Source organism: Neophocaena asiaeorientalis, unplaced genomic scaffold (assembly GCF_003031525.2).
Source record: "Neophocaena asiaeorientalis asiaeorientalis breed wild unplaced genomic scaffold, Neophocaena_asiaeorientalis_V1.1 scaffold151, whole genome shotgun sequence".
Lineage (NCBI taxonomy): Eukaryota > Metazoa > Chordata > Mammalia > Artiodactyla > Phocoenidae > Neophocaena > Neophocaena asiaeorientalis.
The window spans coordinates 576,308-600,130 of record NW_020175490.1 but is presented as its reverse complement, the minus strand read 5'-3'; the positions used below and the strand labels follow the sequence as shown (position 1 = coordinate 600,130).

The 23,823-nt window shown below is 33.4% G+C and overlaps 1 protein-coding gene across 1 annotated transcript in view; it reads right to left on the bottom strand.

Annotated features, from left to right (window-relative positions):
* Nucleotides 1-1,392: 1,392 nt before the first annotated feature.
* The window catches only part of DYNC2H1 (dynein cytoplasmic 2 heavy chain 1), a 369,596-nt gene continuing 347,165 nt past the window's right edge, over nt 1,393-23,823 (bottom strand). The window contains exons 88-89 of the mRNA XM_024768920.1: nt 12,131-12,247; nt 1,393-1,900 (exon numbers count right to left, since the gene is read on the bottom strand). Of these exons, the coding sequence (XP_024624688.1) occupies nt 1,742-1,900; nt 12,131-12,247 (276 nt within the window). The 3' untranslated portion in view covers nt 1,393-1,741. The remainder of the gene's footprint in view (nt 1,901-12,130; nt 12,248-23,823) is intronic.

Genomic DNA, 23,823 nt, shown 5'->3' with positions numbered 1-23,823 from the left:
TCAGATAGTGTGTTCTTCTGAAGTTTTAGGTAGTTTCCTTGGAGTTCCCACTGATTGAAAAAAACCTCTCCTATATTGTTTTTGGTCAAACATTTTGCCATAATACTAATGGCCTGTGTACACAACAAATACATCTTAGTGGGTGTCTCTGAAATGGTAAAGATGAAAATGGGGCTGCAGAGGGGAACATGAAGGGCTTCAACTGGTTTTGAAATTATTTTAAAATTTCTTGAAAAAATCTAAAGTAAACACCACAGCATGTTAATATTTGTTCATTTTGGAAGACCAATAAATGTGTTTGTTATCCTTTGTAACATATTTTCAAAGTAACTTTTCCAAGAAAAAAAAAAAAGAAGAAAAAGAAAGAAAGAGAAAGAAAGAAAAAGTTAATTAGCCAAGCTTAGATTAAACAACACATATAGCAAGTAGAATTAGTTACACCATCCTCTGGAATTCTATAGCCCTTTGCTGGTGTGCCATATAATGGATTTCACTGTACTGTAATTCTTTTCTCTATATATATTTTCTTTTTATGTATTATATACTCAATTAAAAATAGTAACCAAAAGAAAAGCTTGTATAGCAATATTAATATCACAGAATTTACAGTGATATTATTTTTACCTTTCACTGTCCTATCAGCTCTTAAATCTCTCAAGAGCAGAGACAGTATGTTATTCATCCTTGTATTACTGGGATCTGGCTAATGTCTGGATCATGTTATTTTCTGTAAGTATTATAATTCACAAGCACAAGGTTTGGAGTCAGAAGACCAATTAAAGGCCATACGCGTCTTTACTAGTTTTCAGTCATTTTATGCCTTTGTCCTGGAGGCATTTGAGAAATGAGCTTTCTCCTTTGCATGGGGATGTGGCAAGGAGAGCTAGCTAGCCTCTCCAGTCTTCCCTTCTATGAGCACCCAGCTAGACTCTATTTCCCACCACCCTAGAAATTAGGTGTAGTCATGTGATTAAGTTCTCTCTAATGGAATATAAACATAAATGATGTGTGACATTTCCAGACATGGCCCACAAACACCTCCCCTGAATACTCCTCCCTGCTTTTCCCTTTTCTATCTGTTTATTTAAGCTTTCAGCCATTGTAGAATTTTACGGTTTCATAGAAACACATGGGAAAGCCATACCCATGAGAAATTATAACCTTTTCATCATTTAATTATTCTATTTGTAAAATTCTTATCCTGGTTTCTGTGCTATTATTTCCCATTTCTTTTGCATTACTTTGAGATGCTGTATATTTTAACTAAAATATAATACTTCCTTCAACGTTTAAAGACATTATATATATACATATATGTATATATATAAAACCATGGAAGACTGAAACGTTAATAATATCTTATATTTTATTAAATAAATGATGATACAGAAATAATAGCCAAAATATTTATTACTGATTCCTTAAATACACTATTTAAAAACTCTTAGCTAAAACATTAAATTTTTGAGCCACTGGAAAAGTGAACTGCCTCACAGAAATACTTAATATTATATAGGGAATATGCTATTTTAACATTGACTCCATTAAGTTATTACTTTAAAAGGTACAGGGTGCTGTCATTACCCATTAAAATAAAAACACAGTGAGATAAACAACACAGGACAACTACATGCTAATATTTTGAACTAACACTTCAAATGTGGACTGACCACATATTTTATTTAAAGCTTAAATAATAAATGTTTCTTTTGGCTAAGACAGCTTTTATTGTCATTAGGTTCTACTGATTTTTGAGAAATAGAGCTGCTCCACACTGAATCCACTGATCTTGGCTGCCCCCACATGGAATGTCGATATTGATCACCACACGATCCCTTTCAGCACTTGTGTAAACAGGCAAAGATATGCACTCATCAGGGGAATATGGACCATATGCGCCCTGTTTAAAAAGAATTAATTTTGTTTTAAAATACAGCAATATACTGTGTTGCAACAGATCATTAGATAACCAAATATGAACACAAAATCTTCCCAAATAATAAAATATATTTAACATTTTATTATGAAATGTTTTAAATAAAGACTAGCATAATAAACCACATCATTCAGTTGCAACAATTATCAGCTCATGGCCAACTGTATTTCATTTATAACCTCCCCCAGCCCCAAATAATAGAGTATTTTGAATCAAATCCTACACATTATAAAATTTCATCTATAAGTATTTAAATATATGTCTATAAATAAAATATAAAAATGTAATCAAAATACTATATCACATAAAAATATTAACGATAATTCTTTAATATCATCTTATACCCACTATGCCATTATCCCATAATTTTTAAAAGATTTTTTTGGAAGAGCCGCAATTCAAATAGAGCCCACACTTTGAGGTTTGTTATGTGTCCTAATTCTCCTAAATTTATTTTTTCTCCTTTATTCCTTGTAATTTGTTTGCTAAAGAACTATACCAAAGAGTTGCCCACATTCTGACTTTTGTTCGCTACATTCCCATGGTGTCATGTTCTTCTGTTCCCTGTATTCTTGTAAAGTGGGTCTGGAGGTGAGTTCAGATTCAGATTCAATTTCTGGTAAAAACACTGCATAGGTAGTAGTGTATACTTCAATCAAGAGGCATATAAAGTTTGGGTGTCTCTCTTTTTAGCTATTAGGAGCCATTGATGATCATTATTTATATTTAAGATTAAAAAATGATAATCTAATTCTACATCCCTTCATTTCCAGGCAGAAACAAATCTATAAAGAGGAACTTCCAGTTATCAATCATTTGATTACCATGAGGTACAGTTCATATAGGAAAGGCTGGAATAAATGCTATCTAATTTCCATGCTTTTAAAATAATGCATTTGGGGCTTCCCTGGTAGCGCAGTGGTTGAGAGTCCACCTGCCGATGCAGGGGACACGGGTTCGTGCCCCGGTCCGGGAAGATCCCACATGCCACAGAGTGGCTGGGCCCGTGAGCCATGGCTGCTGAGCCTGCGCGTCCAGAGCCTGTGCTCCACAACAGGAGAGGCCACAACAGTGAGAGGCCCGCGTACCGCAAAAAAAAAAAAAAAAAAAAAAAAAGATGTTAAAATAATGCATTTGTTCCCTAGCATACTGTAAAGGTGATCAATGAGCACCCTCTATTTTTTTAAGTATCATTATGAACTGGTGGATTTAAACATGTTCAATGTGCTTCAATGCACTGCAATTACTATCTTATTGTTGTTCAAAATGTCAATCTTTGTGCAGTGGGAACTCATTAGGCTGGCTCCTGAGGGTTTTTGTTTTTGTTTTGATATGTCCCTAGTAGTCTTCAGTAGCTTTCTTACCTTCCAGTATGTCAAGATGTTGTAAGTTCATCTTGTTTATTTGTTGTCCCAGAAATCAAAAATTAGTCATTACTCTGAGGATCCTTGGTTCCTTTAATGAGAAATGGTACTAGAGATCATAGTCTGGGTACTAGGAATGATCTATCATTCTCCTTCTAGGATTTTTCAGTGACTGAAGCTTAGAAATATGTATTTTTTTTAAAGAAAAACATCAGAAGTTCATAATAGTAATTCCAATTCAAATTTAGGATTCATGTTTTTATTGAATTTATATAATTTTATTCAACTAATGGATAAGTTTTTAGAGTTAGAATGAAACTTAAGAGAAAAGTTAGACTCATTCTAGAATTTTAAAAGTGACAAATCAGAAACCCATGAAGAATTTATCATGGTAACCTAGTTAGGCAAGAGGCAAAGTTGCCATAGGTAGTACAATTGAAAAAAAAAAATTGGCATTAGCTTGTTTAGGAGCTCCTGACCCCAGAGAGTAGATTACTCTCTGAGCATCTGTTTCCCTATCATAAAAGGAACATAAACAACACTGGTCCACCTAATGGGATGTTGGGTGAATCCAATGATGTATTATTAAGGAGTTCAAATACAAAGCATTATTTATTCACATAAGGACTACATATGCATAACTTTTCTTTAATTCCTACTAATTCTTAAATCAATTAGAAAAAAAGTCCCAGCTTTTTACCATCTACTACAGGTCATGGATGGTGCTAGGATAGAGAGAAATAAAAATATTTTTTCCTTCATGAAGAAATTTAAAGCATTCTATTTTTAAGTCTAAGTGGGCATTATATGGAATTTTGATTGTCTTTTCCAATCCTTTTCTCTACCCCCATAACACTAACTTTTCTAAGTCCTTGATATAAAACAGTTAAGTCCCTTTGAAAACTCATTCATTTCTAAAATTCCTAAATTGTAACCTGATTGACATGAGAAAATTCATTCTTTATGAAGAATCATTACCCAAATAGGTAAGAAGACCATCTGCCCTGAATGTTTCTAATTTTCCTCTATGTTTGTATTGATGATTCTGTTACTCATCCATTCATTTAACAGCATTTATGTGCTAATATTGTACCTAGAATTATAAAAGCAAAGCATTTCAATATATATCCAAATAGAGAAAATAATAATCTTCTTTAAAGCTTAAAATTTAGTTTAAGAAACAACATACACATCAAATATTTAGAATATAATTTTTGGCAAAATGAGTATTTTAAAGAAAATCAAAATAAACTACTACTCTGGGATATGTTAACCTAACAAGGATTAATGGAGAGAATGAATCCTGAGTTGGGCCTCAGAAAAATACAGAATTTGGAGTAAAGAGAATTTTCAACCATTATTAGTCACTGCCTAATCTCTTCCCTCTTCTCCAATTCTGCTTAAATGGCAAAGCTTTAGCATTCACAAATTCCTGTAATTTTCATAACTCCTTAGCCATTCCTAAAATTAATAACCTAGTGTAGGCTTTCTTTTGGTATTGCCTTTAAATTCTTCAGCAAAGAGCAGACAAACATTGCATATTTGTTGAACTGAAATGATCTGAACCTATGAATGTCTATAATCCTAGAAAAGGTCTTAAATTATCTTCCTCTGCCACTCTATATTTGCTTTCTTTCCCATAACTTCTATGGTCAAAAATGAAAGCATCACATTGAAATGTTTTATAATGCTATTCCTTTCTATTCAGAAGATTTTCTCTATATCTCTTCATTTTAATGCCAAGCAATTTTCTCTTTAAATTAGGAATTTAAGAGTAATGCAAAGTTGATTCTTTGCATATTCACTATCAATTTACCAGTTTTTGTATATATTTCCAAACCCTTCCAAACTTGCTTTTGGTTGTAGGCTTTTTGTTTGTTTTAAAGTGAGGGTACAAATCTTTCCAGCAAAACGTACAGTGTTTTAAAAGCGAAGTACCACAGTTGCTTCTTAAAATTTTACTTGTCATTGCTTAAAATCTCATAAACAGTAAATGTTACAACCTTCTGTAAAAAAAGTTAAATGGACTTGCCCTTATGTCACCAATAAATAAATGATCAAAGTAATAGAGCTAAGTACTTGGGCATTCTCACACTTAACCCAATACCTTATGCAGACAGAAACTTTATATTGTTTAACTGAATTAAATTCTTATGCCACAATTCCCTCTTTAATATGTTTATCTTAACAGACAAAGTACAGATCCTGCTGGGCTGAAATATTTGGATGAAACTAAAATTTTATTAATAACTATTAATAAATACACTAAGTGCTCAGTTAATGCAAAAAGATATATTAGGAAAACTTCAAATAATATTATATTATATGTAAACAAATTAGTTTGACATTATTAAAATTAAATAATTAAAAATCTATATATTATGATTACTCACGCTCATGCCCATGCCCCAGGGAAAGTGGCTTAAAAGTATATGTGTACTACAAACAGAAGGCAATATGCTAATATGTGAAAGAAGACATTTACAAAGGCAAATGGTGATATTTGGTATTACTTAGCCAACAAACTAAAGAAAATAACAAAATAAAACAACACCAGAAAACAAAAAAGCCCCAAATTATCCAGGTTAATTATGTTAACTATTTGGCCGATATCAACTCAAATTTCATTATAATAAAACACATGAGGGCAAACCAAAATATTTTTCTCATCAGAAATATATCTATGCATAAAGTCCAACTAACTTATTCTAACATATGCTTTCTGAATGTTTATGAACCAAGTCAGTGAACAGTTATTTTTTTTTAGAAAAGAAGATGTTATGACATCACAGGTTTCATGTATGTAGAAGTGGCATTATTAGTAAAGCAACCCTGGAAAAAATAACTATCTCAAAACAGGAAACAAAACAACTTGCCAACAATGAATATTCTGAAAGACTCCGTTCTGTCAAGAATGTCTAGCTACTACTCTACTTTGGTAGAGAAATACTTCCCTCTATTTTTCAATAATACAATGCTAACAACATTGCTCTAATAGTAAGTTCTTAAGACAAAAAACCTGTCACATAGAAAAGACAGTAATTAAATATTTATTATATTTAAACCAGAGTGCATCCAAGGCAGAGTTTTCAGCATATATCATTTCATATACATGGTGAAAATACTTTAACATAAAGAAAAGACTGTTACTGTGAGTTGCTTGTGTAATCATTATATAGTCATAATTTCCCTGAGAATGAAATTGTTTCTGAAGTTGTACTGTCAGTTGTGGCAACTGCTGGAAGGTGTAGGCCTGTGGGGTTCAGGCTGGTCCACGGTTTCTATGTTACTGTGGGGCTGATAAACCCGAAGTAACACTCTTTATTGGAAAAATAGAACAAACTGACTTCCTGTGGAATGTCAGAACAGGACATTATCTAAGACTGATCTACCTCATAAAGTAGTGTTTCCCAAACTATGTTATGTGGAACATAGATCCAGATGGAGGGTGGGGTGTAGATGCATGAACAGGGTTGCATGTTAAGTAAATTTTGGGAGTTCTCAGCGTTTTTAATATCCTCAAATACATCATGAAGTTCCAAATTTAAATCCGTTTACTGAACAATTTTTCAGAGAACCATTATGGAATAATGTAGTGTCAAACACTTTTTAGGAACTGCTTTGGAGAAAGTGAATGCTTTTTTGGGTAAAATCCTGTAGGGAAATCTTATTGTACCTATATTAATTTAACCCCTAGAACTGAACTTGAAGAACCTTAAGAGTCTGCATCATGAATGAATGAACGCATAAAAGAACAGTGTGAGTGTAGGTATATTAACGTCCTGCACATAGATAATGGTAAACAGAAACACTAGGAAAACATTAGCACCAGCATTTTACTTCCTTTTAATTCTTGAGCATTTATAATTCTAATTTCGTTAACTGGCAAAGTACATTACATTTATAATAGAAGCAATGGTAAACCTCCCCCTCCCCTCAATAAAAGGCTTAGAATTTGTTGTTCATATCCTTTGTTAAGTATTACCACATATTAAAAAATCTCAAAGTTCTTCACTCTTCTGCAACCTAAAATGCTCTTTAAAAAAATGTAGGTGCTACGTACCTCCTAGTGCCTGAGTTGTCTGGCATGTTTCTGCTGAAATAATGCTATTCAGGACTTTTAGGGGCCAGATATTATCATCGAAATAATTTGTGGAAAAACCTTCTTCTGGCCTAAAAGGAATTAGTCACCAAAGTTCTGAACTCCATTATTTTATCTAAGCTTATCAAAGGATTCTGAACTTTCTGCAATAAAGTAGCTGTAAGAGTAAGTGGCAAAAGTAATTCTTTTTACTTGTTTATATAAATTGATGTTGATGCTTCCTTCGATTTTATGCTGGTTCCTTCCCTCTTGGTAAAAACACGTTAAAATGCTGATGCCCCCACCAAATTCTGTAAAACTTATTAAAAACAGCTATAGTTGCCCTAAAAAAAATGATTTCTTGAACAAAAATAGTGCTTAACTCAAGCAAAAGTTGGAGAGTTTGATAGTTTATACAGAGTCAGCAAACTTTTCTGTAAGAGGTCAGATGGTAAATATTTTATGGGCTATATGATCTTGGATACAACTATATCCTCAACTCTGCTGTAGTAGTCTGAAAGCATCTACATAAATGGGCATAGCTGTTTTCCAAACAAAACTTTCTTTATGGACACTGGAATTTGAATTTCAGATAATTTTCACATCATAGAATATTGGGTTGGCCAGAAAGTTCGTTCGGGTTTTTCTGTAACATCTTGCAGAAAAACCTGAACAAACTTTTTGGCCAATCCAGTACTATCCTTCTAAGTTTTTCATCTATTTAAAAATGTAAAAGTCATTCATGCTCACAAGACTGTGGGCTGTACAAAAACAGGCAGCATACTGGATTTGGCTTGTGGCCTGTAGTTTTCCAAACTCTGGTTTATACTGTTAGGTTGCCTCAGTATTAGGCCTAAGATTTAAGAGAGATAACCTGGATTTGAAACTTAGTTGCTTACCTATTAACTATGTTATCTTTATCTTGGTCAAGTTATACAATCTTTCAAGCTTCCATTTTCTTAGTTTACAATGGAGATGATAATTCCTATTTCAAATGTTTTTGGAAAGCCTAAATATCTTGTATTCTAAACAGTTTGTACAGTGCTTGGCACATAACCAATACAAATAAATGCTCATTGCTATTGTTCAAACACTAGTGCTACTACTGGGGGACCCATAACAAATCACTCTATTTACCAGATTCACAGTTTCTTCCTCAGCAAAACAGAGAGAAAAACTACTCTACCATACTCAGAGGACTGCAATGAAAGGTAAGTGTGATTGTATTTCACCCTATGCCAATCCTCAATTCTCTCAGTGCTAGACTGCTTTTCTAAAACTACAGATCTGATCTTACAACACACGTGTTCTAAGCTCTCAATGGCTTTCTATGATCATAAGATAGTCTAAACTCCTTGGCATGGCTCCACGGCTTGTCGTACTTGGTCTTAGTCTTCCTTTCTGACCGCATCCCCTACCACTCTCCATTTGAACCATTCCAGTACATTCCAGATATACTATACTTTCAGGTCCCAAAATAACCTAAATTCTTTTCGTATCTCCATGCATTTAAATATACTTCCCCTTCTATATGGAATGCCTTGCCCCTACCATTTTTGAATTTGTCCTTGAACTTTTCTTACTTCTACTGTGACTACAGTCCTGAGAAGCTGCTTCCTCTCCCTGTGAGGTCATCTGACTTTCCCTCATCTGCTTATACAAGATAGAGCTGAGGTCTCCTTCATTTGCCAAAGCACTTCATGTAAACATCCATAATTGTACTTCTGTAACTCTGAACTCTAATAGTTTCTTTACCCGTTTGCTCTTCTACTCAACAGAAGACTCTGATGGAAGAGATTTATTTTTGTTATCCCAGGGTTCAGAATATGGTACATAGGAACTTAATTATCTAATGATGATTGAAAACACTTAGTACACTATAAAGCACTATATGAAATAAGTTAATTATTAAACTATTATAAAAACATTTAAAAGTGTTGGCATCAGGAAAAATTAGACTTACCGTGTATGATGCCCTGCTAAGTACTTCACAGACACAGGACCTTATTTATTCCTCAACATGGTCCTATACAAACATCATTATCTCCACTTTCAAATGAGGAAACTGGCTCAATGAGGTTAGGTAATTTGCTCCAAATCACCCAGCTCATACGTTTGGGAGCTGGGAGTGGCATTTAGACTGCTGGACTCCAAAATTTCATGTTCTGAAACATTTAGCAATATACCTCATATTCTCTCCTTCTTAGCTGATCTAGGAGAGGCAGTCAAAGCAGTAAGATTATATGGGAAGAAGAGGCTCACTGTAAAGGAAGGAGGGGAAAAAAGAGGTGGGGAAGTATCTTAAATCCTTCCATTACATGGCAGGAAAAAGTGCAGAAGGCTTTGGGAAATCTCTTTTATAAAAATAATAAATTCATATTATCTTTCAGCCATCTCTTTTATTGGCTAAATATTCCAATTCATTTTACCTCTTTTTACATGAGATATTTTTCAAATTAAATTACTTTTAGCTTTCTATTCCAATCCTGATTTTTTAAAGTGTGGTAAATAAAACTGGATAGAAATGATACTCAAAGTAAAATATTGTGGAGGGATAAATTCCAAGTCATAATGTTATGTTGCTTTTCATACAACCCAGTTAACAGATTGGCTTCTGTTCATAACCACACTGCATTCCTGATCTGCATTCAGTTTGTGGTCAATTATGTGGGTATTGCTCTAGGTCACTCTCTTTTGCATTTATGCCTACTCATTCTCCATGCTCTATTTTTATTGCTGGGGTTTCTCCTTAAGTGAATCATTTTATACATGTCCTACCTTTCCCCCCATCAAGGTCATTATATGGCTTTTAAATTTGTTTGCCAGAGAAGTAACACTTCTCATAATTTGTATTCATTTGAATTCATCTCTGTCATCATATACAATTTTATATATTATGGTTATAACCCTCAGCAAATTTTAGCCTTAACTTTTTTTTTTTTTGCTGTATGCGGGCCTCTCACAGCTGTGGCCTCTCCCGCTGTGGAGCACAGGCTCCGGACGCGCAGGCTCAGCGGCCATGGCTCACGGGCCCAGCCGCTCCGCGGCATGTGGGATCCTCCCGGACCAGGGCATGAACCTGTGTCCTCTGCATCGGCAGGTGGACCCCCAACCACTGCGCCACCAGGGAAGCCCTAGCCTTAACTTTTGTATAGAACTTTCGATCTGGTCCACACACCTAATGTGTGTAATCCATAATTTACCAACTTTTTGACATACAAATTTCTTACATGAATAGCCAGAGAGAAATAAAATAAAGCTTTTGTATAGAACTTTCGATCTGGTCCACACACCTAATGTGTGTAATCCATAATTTACCAACTTTTTGACATACAAATTTCTTACATGAATCAATAGCCAGAGAGAAATAAAATAAAGATGATTTCAACTTCTCCCTTCTCTGTCACTCTACTACTAGAGAAAATGAAGCTTATATGGGGGGTGGAAATGGCGAGTTTCACAGAAATGTATGTTCCTTTAGGTCAGAGGATGCTCTTATAGCTCTCTGAGCAATAACTGTTAATTATGGCTTTATTAGTTTTTATTTTAAAATAAATATTCTGATGCTTTGGATTTTTTTATTTTACAAAAAGAATTATAATAATTGGAAAATTCAATGAAGTATTTCACAACTAGAAAACTCATTTTTCTTGTAGTAAGCAGTATATGAAATAGTTTGTTGGTGATTAGATACAGAATCAAAACTTTAAAGTTTATTCACATGTATTCTTACTTACATTTAGTAAAAGTTATGTGTTTCATCTACAACTATGTCTTATTTTAAAGGCAAATATCCCTCAAGTTCCATTGTTGAAAGTTCTTTCAAAAATTGAAGGTTTTGGACTTCCCTGATGGCACAGTGGTTAAGAATCCACCTGCCAATGCAGGGGACACGGGTTCAAGCCCTGGTCTGGGAAGATTCCACATGCCGTGGAGCAACTAAGCCCGTGCGTCACAACTACTGAGCCTGCACTCTAGAGCCCACGTGCCACAACTACTGAAGCATGAGCGCCTAGAGCCCATGCCCCACAACAAGAGAAGCCACCACAATGAGAAGACTGTGCACCGCAACAAAGAGTAACCCCCACTCGACACAACTAGAAAAAAGCCCGTGTGCAGCAATGAAGACCCAATGCAGCCAAAAATAAATAAATAAATTTATTTTAAAAAATTGAAGGTTTTAAAAGGGAAAAAGTTAACCGAATAAGCCTCTGTCAAGACAGTTTTCTTCATCTGCCAATCAGCAGCATAGTGACATGGTATTAGATGTGTATTAACATCTTGATGCTTTCGATTTCTGCATGCCAAGCTACAGGGAAGTCATTTAACTTATGTGAACACACATTTCCTCATTTGAAAATAGGAATAATAATATCTACCTTGCAGGGCTACTCAGAAAAGTATGTAAGGTAAAGTATATAAAACATTTAGCACACTGCTGAAAATAATAGGAACACAATATGTGGTAGTTCAGATTACCATTTAAGGCTTTTTTCTTATTAGACTATAACTTATTTAGAAATTAAAAACTATAATGTTATTCTTTCCATAACAAAATAAAGCTTTTAAAATGTCCTGTACATCTTAAAAATTATAAAGGACATAATATTTGGACTGTAAATTTGTTCAAATGCAGGTAAGATTAGAAAGTAAATGAAAAATTCATAGGCCAATTATATCTTATTGAAAAGATAAAATCTAAAAATGAATTGATTAAATTAAAACTTGTTCCTGTTAAAAATGTATTACCTGTGGAATCCAGCCCATAAAACAAGGGAGAACTGATGATACACTAGGAGAATCATGCTGATTTTCAGAAAGTCGATTTCCATCAAAACTGCATCCTTCCAGTAATAAGCCACTGATCTGTCATAGAAACATATAAACCATTAAAATATGTATTAAAGGCTGAAATGGCAGGAGTTACTACAGTATATCTTCAGAAGAAAGGCAACAATTTCCATTGTGACTATTCATTCCAAACAACGTGAAAACAAAGATCATGGTATTTTGTTTGATAATAATGTAGGTGAAGACCTGAACCAATGTTCACTGTGAGCTTCCTTTAGGCTGAATCCTCAATTTTAGCAAGTATTTTGGAAAAAAAGACATAAATGTCATTAGTTATATAATTGCATATGTCTTGGCATTAGATTAATAGACATATAATGACAAAAGCCAAAAAGTTACTCTTTTTCCAGGAGGGGGATAGAAAAGTATACTAGAGAAAAAGAACATGTGCTACCTGCTTGGAATTCCAACATCATTTTCTAAAAAATAGAACAAAATTTGGAAAGGTTAATGAAAAAATTCTTGACACGTCATGCAGAGCTGAAAGAAGAATAAAAAAGGAGAAAGAGTTCATCTCTTATTCTAAATTAAACTTAGTGTAAATTTATAAAGTTATGAAAATAAAAATATAATTATTTTGGTAATATTAGTTTCATATTTCTTTAAAAGTGTTCATTCTTTTCGTTTCTGTAGTGTTAATCTACCCTGAGTTTATCTAAAGGCAACAAACGTAGAGCCTGCATTTGCATTCAGACCCCCATCTATAGTCTCACAATTTAAACTTGATAGAAAATGTAAACAATCTTATAAATATTGTATAGTACATTTTAAGTTAACATACTATAGAATTTTAGAGTCAAGGGAACACTTTAAGTTGGAAGTGTTGAAAACATTTTCAGTTATAACTAGAGAATGGTTTAGGGACGAGGAGGTACTAGTAGAGTATGCCTTGACAAATAGTTCTGATTAGCTAAATTTATAGTAGGGTTCTTTACCATGAAAAGATAAGCAACTTGTTTGTCAGTGAAAGAGATGGGATTAAAAATAGAATTATTGAATTCCTAAGTTCAATATTCTTTCTACTATACCACTAATGTGATGTTATACAGGCCACTTCAGGGTTGTTGAAGTATTGCCTTGGAGAAATGTAAATTAAAATTTAAAGAGTACTTGCTAATTTCAGTGCTAGAAAATCTCTGCAAGATAATTCTTCTAAGGCCTCTTCTAGAAATTTCATTGAGCTTTGCGCTCAATTGGTCTTTATAGAAATTTGTAAAAGTAGTCCCCACTGATAGTGTCACAACTTGACTATGTAATATGCATATACAGATATAAACTCATCATTTTCCTCTTCTAACCAGGGGGTAGGAGGGGTGAGAAATACTATTCTCTGGAGCCTATTTCAGTAATTGGCACCACTGACCATGTAGTTGCTTAATCAGACACCTGGGAGACATTCTTGGTTCCTTCTCCTGAACTTCCCACATGCCATCAACTATCAAGTCCAGCCACTTCCAAGAAAATCTTTTAAATCTCTCCTTTTCTCTCTATACTCTCTATCATTCCCCTACTTTGGAATGTAAAGTAGAAAAAATGAAAACATAAGAACTTCAAAAAGCGATACCCTATTGTTTATATAATAAAATGATAATATATCAGGGATTGGAGTAGTATCAACAAATGGTACCCTTGTTCCATCTGGAATTCTGCATCAATGGAAGGTGAAAAAACAGGTAGGCCCAAAATATTACCTTTATTACTGAAAAAGATAGTTTGGAGGATATAACAGGTCTCCAGGCAAATGGACTTGCTAATATCAACACTAAACACAAGAATTTGGAAGGCTTAACTTCTAGTTATGACAGTACTAAGCTAAGGAGCCAGCTGCACCAGGTGCAGAGACTGCCTTGAAGGGGCAGAGCAGAATGTGTACACCCAAAAGAAAAGCATAGGAAGGCGCAGTATTCCGCCCTGGGTTTCTGCCTCAAACTCACAGTCAGATAAACACCTTTATCTGACATCTTTCCTGGAAAGGAAGGAGTCAGGTAGAAGGCAGAGAGTGTCTAGGAGTATGAACCTTAGTAAATATTCCTCCACGCAGAAAAAGCAACAGGAGCAGGAAATAAGAAATCCCCTCTAACATTATATTTTAAATACTTGGAAAATTGCCTGATATACAGCAAATGCTCAATAAGTATTAGCTATTACTGTTCATTTAATCTAATCCATATTCAAATTTCTAGACATTTAGAATTGTTTCATATAGTGTATCCATTTAAATAAGGCAAAATAAGGTTTGGAAATTATTTAAATAATTTCAATCAAAAAATTTTTGCTTATATTCGATTTTGCAAAATATTTCCCAAATTTGTCCTAGATAACTGAGTCTATCCATCACTTAATTTATATATCAAAGAGCTAGGCAATGTGTTAGAGCATGCTTTCTAATTTGATCAATACTGTACTTCCACTCTCTTTTTCACCTGCTTTAAATGATAAGCCATATTAAAATGCTATTTATACTTAACATATATACTTATGGGGCAAACTTCATATTTTTCTATTAAAAGTTTGTTAGAAGTCTATCTTAATCATTAGTACCTTATTGTGCATGACACATATCCCTTGGATGCAAAGAAATAATTACTGAGATCAGAGCTCATTTGTTTACATTATTTTATTTTTTCAAGTAGATATTTTTTTGAATTCCAGTATTTTCTTTATTTCCACAAGAGAGACATTTGAAAATATTCACTATATCAACACCTGATCTCTCTTTTCTTTTACTTTAATCTTTTTTTAATTGAAGTATAGTTGATTTACAATATTGTGCTAATTTCAGGTGTACAGTGAAGTAATTCAGTTATACATACATATATATCTATTTCTTTCAGATTCTTTCCCCTTATAGGTTATTACAAAATATTGAGTATAGCTCCCTGTGCTATACAGTAGGTCCTTGTTGGTCATCTATTTTATGCATAGTAGTGTGTATATGTTAATCCCAAACTCCTAATTTATCCCTCTCTCCCTCTTTCCCCTTTGGTAACCATAGGGGCTATGTCTGTTTACATTATTTTAAAAGAACAGCATTGTTGAGGCTGCTTCTTGACATCTGTACAAATATACTATTTGAGTTGAACGCAAATAATTAAGTGAAAGGCATCTAAATGTGCATCTCTTGCTGTAATACCATTTCCTCTAACTACTCTTGTTTTGCTTATAAATGCATAGCTTTCAATTTAACAGAATAGGAACAGCATAAAATCATTAAAGCAAAAGGAAAAGAATCTGTACTTGGATGTTATTCACACTTGAAACCTCTGATTAAAACCTCTGATTAAAACATCTGAAACAGAGGGGCAGTTGCAAAAGTAAGAAAATAAAAAAACAAAACAACAATGACAACAAAAACTCCAAAAAAAACCCTCACACATATTTCGTTCTGCTTATAGTTTCAAAACCATTTATTAAGGGGAGTATGTATCAGGCCAACCACAATTGCATAAATATGTTTCAAATAACTAACTACCATAACCCCAACCTACTTTGAAAAGCCTATTTTAAGATCAATCTGATCCAATTCTTTGAGGTGAGACTCAAAAGGGATTAGCAACAGTAATAGTAGTGACTTTGCTCACTAAAAACAGGATTAAAGCCATTAATTTATTTCATATACAATGCTGAATTCCTTGAATACTTCTTATTTTAACTTGAATTTAACAGTGAATTAAATGTTTCCTTTGCACAGCAAAGGAAACCATCACATAATGAAAAGATAAGCTACGGAATGAGAGAAAATATTTGCAAACAATGTACCAACAAGGGGTTAATACACAAAATATACAAAGAGCTCACACAATACAATATTGAAAAAACAAACTACCCAGTCAAAAAATGGGCAGAAGACTTAGACATTTCTCCAAAGACGACTTTCAGATAGCCAACAGACACATGAAAAGATACTCAATATCACTAATTTTAGAGAAATGTAAGTCAAAACTATAATGAGGTATCACCTCACACCTGTCAGAATGGGTATCATCAAAAAGCCTACAAATAATAAATGCTGGAGAGGTTGTGGAGAAAAGGGAACCCTCATACTGTTGGTGGGAATGTAAATTGGTGCAGCCACTGTGAAGAATGGGAGATTCCTTAAAAACTAAATATAAAGTTACCATATGATCCAGCAATCTCACGCCTGGGCATATATATGAAAAAGATGAAAACTCTAATTTGAAAAGATACATGCACCCCAATGTTCATCACAGAACTATATAGTCAAGATATGGAAACAACCCAAGTGCCCATCAACAGACAACTGACTTAAGAAGATGTGGTATACATATACAATGGGATATTACTCAGCCATAAAAAGAATGAAATACTGTGATTTGCAGCAAGATGGATGGCCCTAAAGAATATACTAAATGAAATAAGTCAGACAGAAAAGCAAATATTATGATATCACATATATGGAATCTAAAAAATAATACAAATGAATCTGTATACAAAACAAACACTCACAGACACAGAAAACAAACTTATGCCTAAATGAATATCTCTCCAAAGAAGACATACAGACGGCCAAGAGGCACATGAAAGGCTCTAATTAGCATCACTAATTAGAGAAATGCAAATCAAAACTACAATGAGGTATCACCTCACACCAGTTAGAACGGACATCATCAGAAAGTCTACAAATAACAAATGCTGGAGAGCATGTGGAGAAAAGGGAACCCCCTTGCACTGTTGGAGGGAATGTAAATTTATACAGCCACTATGGAGAACTGTATGGAGGTTCCTTAAAATAGTAGAAATAGAATTACCATATGACCCAGCAATCCCATCACTGGGCATATACCCAGAGAAAATCATAATTCAAAAAGATACATGCACCCCAATGTTCATTGCAGCACTATTTACAATAGCCAGGTCATGGAAGTAACCTAAATGCCCATCAACAGACAAATGGATAAATAAGATGCAGTACATATATACAATGGAATATTACTCAGCCATAAAAAAGAACGAAATTGGGTCATTTGTAGAGACGTGGATGGACCAAGAGCCTGTCATACAGAGTGAAGTAAGTCAGAAAGAGAAAAACAAATACTGTGTATTAACACATATATGTGGAATCTAGAAAAATGGTATAGGTGAACTGGTTTGCAAGGCAGAAATAGAGACAAAGATGTAGAGAAAGAACGTATGGACACCAAGGAGGGAAAGTGGGGGGGGGCTGGTGGTGGGATGAACTGGGAGATTGGGATTAACATATTTACACTAATATGTATAAAACAGATAACTAATAAGGACATGCTGTATAAAAAATAAATTTAAAAAAAAGAAAACAAACTTATACTTACCAAAGGGGAAAGGGAGGCGGAGATAAAGTAGGCATATAAGATTAACAGATACAAACTACTATACATAAAATAGATAAGCAACAAGGATTTACTCTATAGCACAGCGAACTATATTGACTAATATCCTCTAATGGAAAATAATCTGAAAAAAATATATATATAACTAAATCACTGTGCTGTATACCTGAAACTAACACAAAATTGTAATTCAACTATACTTCAATTTAAAATATTATATTTATTGTTATCAGTCATATATTTGAAATTATTTTCAGTATATTTAATATATAGTTTTCCTCTTTATTTCTTTTTGTTTAATTTTTCTCCTTTTCTGCTAATGGACTACGTATCTATTTTTAAGCTTTTAACCATATCTTTACTCTAGTAACATTTTCTAATGTTAGTGACAATAGTGACATTTTCTAATGAATTCTTAGTTATTCAGTACTTCTCCTGAACATGACATGGATTTTATTTTAGCATGTTATTCCTAATCTAATTATTACTGTTTAGAGTTTTAGTTTTAGTTTAAACATAATAAAAAGTTATATTTTACAGTCAATACTTAATTTAAATTACATGCTAAAATTAAATTATTTTGTAATTTTTGGGCTCACTATTATTTTTGGTATATTTTGTTTTCTCTCTGGCTTTTCTTTTTCATGTTTTAATGAAACATTAACATTCTTTGAGGTTCTGAGAGTGGTAAGCCCTTGTGGTGTTTGGGTTTCTGGAAATATCTTTTTATTGCTTTCATTACTGAATGATATTTTAGATGGGAATAAAGTTTGAGGTTAACAATTACTATTCCATATCAATTTGAATATATTACTCCATTGCCTTTTGGCATCTAGTGAGCTGATGAGTAATCTATTTGATGTTATGTTTTGTTTTTTTGTATTTTTTTTTTGGTTGGAACTTTGACTTTTCTATCTGGTAGCTTTTAAGATTTTTTAATTAAAACATCTGAAACCCTGATATTGTATAGTTTCATTATAGTGTAACGAGGTGTGAACTTGAATATACTTTTAGTTAATTTTTTTGGTACTTTGTATGTGCATTTCACCTGAGAACTCTTACCATTTTCCAATTCTGGAAAATCCCTGCAACTAATTTTTCAAATTTTGCTTCTCTGCCATTCTGTCTGTTCTATAGTAGGAATCCTTTTACAAGTAGGATAGAATGCCTTAAACTATCCTCTATGTCTGATAATATCTCTTTCATATTTTTAACACTTTACATTTGTGATCAGTTCTGAGTTAATTCCTTAGCACTAACTTCCAATTAATATGTCTTTTTTCAATTGTATCTAATGTAGAGTATATTTAATCTATCAATATTTCATTTAAAGATTATATTTTTCATCTCCAAGACTACTGATTGGTTTTCACATCTACCTACATATAACTTTATTATTTCTGCCTGTTTCTATTCTGTGAGTTTTGATAATTTTTTTACTGAAAGTTATTCTTTCTTACAACTGTTTACGGAAACTAAAATAAATATTTTAACATTTTTTATCAGATTTTCCCAAAAGTAATAATAAATGAAATGACCAGATGTTGATTAACCTAATGATTTTGCTCATTTTCTTTTCTAGGATTAGATTTTTTCCCCATTTATTTGGATTTGGGTTTCTAGGTTCATCTTGAGGGGTATTTTATTTTTCTCCCACATACCTCTATAGTGACATTTCCAAATCTACATAGCTATAAAATTTACAATGCTAGTTCGGAGGTTCTATTCTGCAGGTGTTGGGGATATTGCAGTTCTAAGCTATTGATCTGGTGGTTAGTGTGGCTCAATATCTAATATTAAGTCTATGCCTTTATCTTTCAGCTCCCTTAGGCCAATAACTTTATTCAGTCTCCTTTTATTGGAGAGCTGGAGAGCCTAATCACAGTCCTGGATTTAAGCAATGACCCTTGTTTCAGTCTCCATTTCACATATAGCACCACTAATACCTTTCACTCTGCTGGGGCCATACTCTTCATTGCTTCCTACCTCTGGACTTGGAGCTCAAGACCTGTACTTTCAGACTTAGTCACAATTTTACTTTGTCCTGCTTCTGATGCAATGAAATACTGATGTTTGTGGTTTCCTCTTTTTATATTTTTTCTATCATTATATATCTATCCGGAGCAGACAGGATGAATCATTAGCTCCCTGGGCCATCTTCACCTGAAGTTCTCAACTGTTTAAAATCAGAATACATTATACAATATAATATATAAAAGGAGGAAAGAAAAATGGGTAGACAAATATCTAGGGGGATATATTAAGTATATCTCTTAGAATGAAAGAAAAATAAAGTTTGTACTGAATGTGTTAGGTCCATTTAATTATAAAAAGAAATTTTGAGGAAAAAGTGTCCTAAAATATTAAAATTAATCTGTATAATGGTTTCATAGGTCTGTTTGCTTATTAAAAAATTCATAAAGTTGTATTCTTAAGATTTGTGCAACTTACTGTATGATATTATGCTTCACTATAAAACTTTACGAAAAATAAGATACAGAGGTCAACATGAGGAGGCTCTACACATAAGCCAAAGACTAGGGATACTGCACATGAAAAAGAATAATAAATGCAATTTACAGAAGCACATTAAATATAAGAAGTTCACACTGATACTTAAAAACAGAGAAGAAATGTTATTGAACACTGTGGGAAACAGTGTATCAACACCATATTCTGAATATCCCTAGTTTAATTTTTTTTAAAAAAGCATTTATCCTTTATTTTCTATATAAAATTCCATGGTATCTAGGTAACCACATAGACCTGGTTGATTAGGCTTCTTTGAAGAAAATTTCAGCTAATAAATGCAGAAGGAATAACAGATTTAGAAAAATTTGTTTCATCTACAACTAACTTCCATTTTATAAGAAACGAGGGACAGAAGAACAAAAGTTACATAATAACACAAGGAAGCCAAGACATGAATATCAACTGTAGATCATTCTATAAGAGAAGTAACCTTGATTCTGTAACAAACAGTGGTATGAAATAATAAGAGGAACCTCATCTAGATGTGAAAAGACATAAGGTACATAATAACCAAACACAGTGTCTGGACCTTGACCCTCATTTGAACAAACTATTGGAAAAGAGTTTTTTTTGAGACAGTGGTAAATATTGTTATGAACTGAGTATTAAATGATGCCAAGGAATTATTGTTAATTTTTGTATGTGTGATAATATATTGTGTTTATTTAAGAAAAAAATTTTTTTGAGAAATGGAGGAGTAAAACAAAACAATGTCTGGAATTGCTTCAGCAAAGACAATCAAAAAGAGAAAAAGAAGGAATATTTCTAAATCTTGAAAACTTTGCATATGGAGATTCATTTTACTATTCTCTCTCCTTCTGTATCTGTTTGCAATTGTTTAATAAGGAAAAATACTACAAAAATTTGGAGAAAACTTGAAGATCAGAGAATATTTACATTTTCTCTAGGGAATTACCTTCTCTGTCTAGAGCTACTATCCAATACAGTAGCCATGGCCACATGTTCTATTGAGCATTGAGATGTTACTAGTCTGAATTGAGATGTGCCATAAATATGGAATATGTGATGGATTTCAAGGACTTTATACAATAAAAAGGAAAGTAAAATATATCATTCATAATTTTAAAATAGTTATTATATGTTGAAGCAACAATATTTTGTATATATGTTAAATAAAATATTAAAATTATTTGTATCTGTTTCTTTTACTTTTTTTAATGTAACTACTAGAAAATATAAAATTACATATGTGGCTTGATATAGGTTGAAGAAGGAGAGCGTTCTAGGGAAAGAAATACAAACAGGTTTCTTGGAAGTTTTTGAAAGCTGGGGAAGGACTAGAACCATTGATGGAACTTAGTACGTAATACCAGCACACTGACTTTTTTTCAGCAGTGTCAAGTAAAGTCGGAATGTTTCCTAGCAGAAAGACTTTCAAAACAGGAAATTTGAGCCAGTTTTCAGCTTCCTGCTATATTTTCAGAGCATGAGAAGACAGCATTAAATTGGCAAGGCTACCTAAACTGTATAGTCAACTAAGAATTAAAAGTCCTTTAAACTGGTGGAAACATAGTAAGACAGTCAAAGCATTTAATGCTACAAGAATATCAAATAGATTTAAAACCTCTGGTTGCTGTAGTTACTTAAGTTCTTAAGAAAAATCATTTTTTGTTGAACTGGTTTTATATTGTACTAGTTTGCACATACCAACTCATTTTAGAGATTGACTTTTAGAGAAAATTATATTACTAAGCACTCTTATAGTTCCCCCATGATTTAAAAACGATCTCTACTTTATAATGACTATATAAGCATATTCACATTAAGTGCTCAGTTTTAAAATGAAAACTATCAGAAATATATGTCTTAAAATGAACTATTTAAGGATTTCTTTTTTTGGTAGATTGTCCACTGCTGGACTGATAAGCTACTTATACTCATTTGGGGAGGATGCGTCTAAAGCTCCTAACTCCCAATTCTGATGAACCCATTCTCCTCATGAACCCTCACATGTCTAAATGTCTAATTTCTTCATTGTTTTAACTTCTATTTCCTGGTAAGCTTTACAAGGGAGGGAACTGAAATATGAATAGCATAATAACCACTTGGTATATGGGCAGACTCTAGCCTGGCATGAAGCAGCCGAAATGAACTGGCAAGCATGCGCGGCTATATGACTCTACCAGGTCCCAAAGGAACAGCAGCTTTCAGGTATCCTAGGGAATTGTGCATTATTAACAAGACTAAAATGTTTTTAATAAGCCTGATTTGCCAAGGTAAAAGACTTGTTTTTGCCTTTTGTGTTTGGCAGCATCAGCAGTCAAGGAGGGAGCTGGAAGCTACTCAGATTTGTCAGGGCAAAACTTTCACAGCCTTGGGCAAGATCTAGAACGCAAGCTGAACGGGTGCTTGATTTACACATTTTCCAGTACTAAGTTTCACAACTGCTGTTTAACAAATAATAAATCAATAATGGTAGTGAGGAAAGTTTAGAGGGTCATGTTCAGGATCTAAAAAAATCAATATACATACATGTTCCCTTAAGCTGGTCTAGGAGGTTGAAATATTGATTGGTGTGGGAACTATAGCCTTGCTTGAACATTTCACTAGTTTAATTCAGTCTAGGGTGGTAGAGATTGAAATATATTCAAAATAAATTAAATTCTGCAGTGACAGTAAAATTCAAACATAATTCAAATCCAATATTCTCCTATCAAAATAATCCTTTTGCTGAAAAATTTGATTAAGAGGAACCTAAATGAGTTATTTAACTTGCTGATTTTGCCAAGTGCAAACAGTGAGGGGCTTACAAAAACTTTTTATCTGATAAATATATCTGGAACTGCAGGTAAGAAATTAGGAAATGTGCTTCTATAGTTCATATGAATGAGGGGCCAAAGAGAGGAAAAATTCTGTTGAATTACCTCAAATCCCATGTGTAGAGATGGCTTTTTTAACTTAAAGTTGTAAGATATAATTGTATCAAACTTATAATGTTCCTGAATATATTGACCAATGAATATTTTGGTTTTTAACAATATAGTAGCTTTCATGAATGTCAAATGACAGAATTCTGCTTTACTGGATAAGAGCAGAGAACTTTTATTAAAATACACTTTTGTTTCTAATTAAAAAATAAATATTGCCTAATGAAACCTAATCCAAATCAAGTTCAAAGAAATAATAAAACACACACACACATAGGTTTTCAGAGACCCTCATAATAAACATGTCAAGGAAGTTATTATTTATATCCATTGATAAAAGAGACAACAAAGGCTCAGACTGCTTCATTGTTTTTAAAAGTCACATGGCTCTGTTTTGGAGAACTAAGATTAGAATCTTGTTTTAGTTTTTTTTTTTTTTTTGCGGTACGCTGGCCTCTCACTGCTGTGGCCTCTCCCGTTGTGGAGCACATGCTCTGGACGCGCAGGCTCAGCGGCCATAGCTCACGGGCCTAGCCGCTCCGTGTCATGTGGGATCTCCCCGGACTGGGGCACGAACCCATGTCCCCTGCATCGGCAGGTGGACTCTCAACCATTGCGCCACCAGGGAAGTCCTAGAATCTTGCTTTATTAACTGCCAGCCTTTTTCCCCCATCTATAAAACATAACATATATGCTTGGGGTTTTCTGGTTGTAGATCATTTTATTTCTATTTTGTAAGAACAGGAGCGAAATAGTTCTGGAAATATGAACACACCTTGACACAAAATAAAACTCATTTCCCTTGTTTTTTATATCAATATACCCAAACAATGATACTACCATA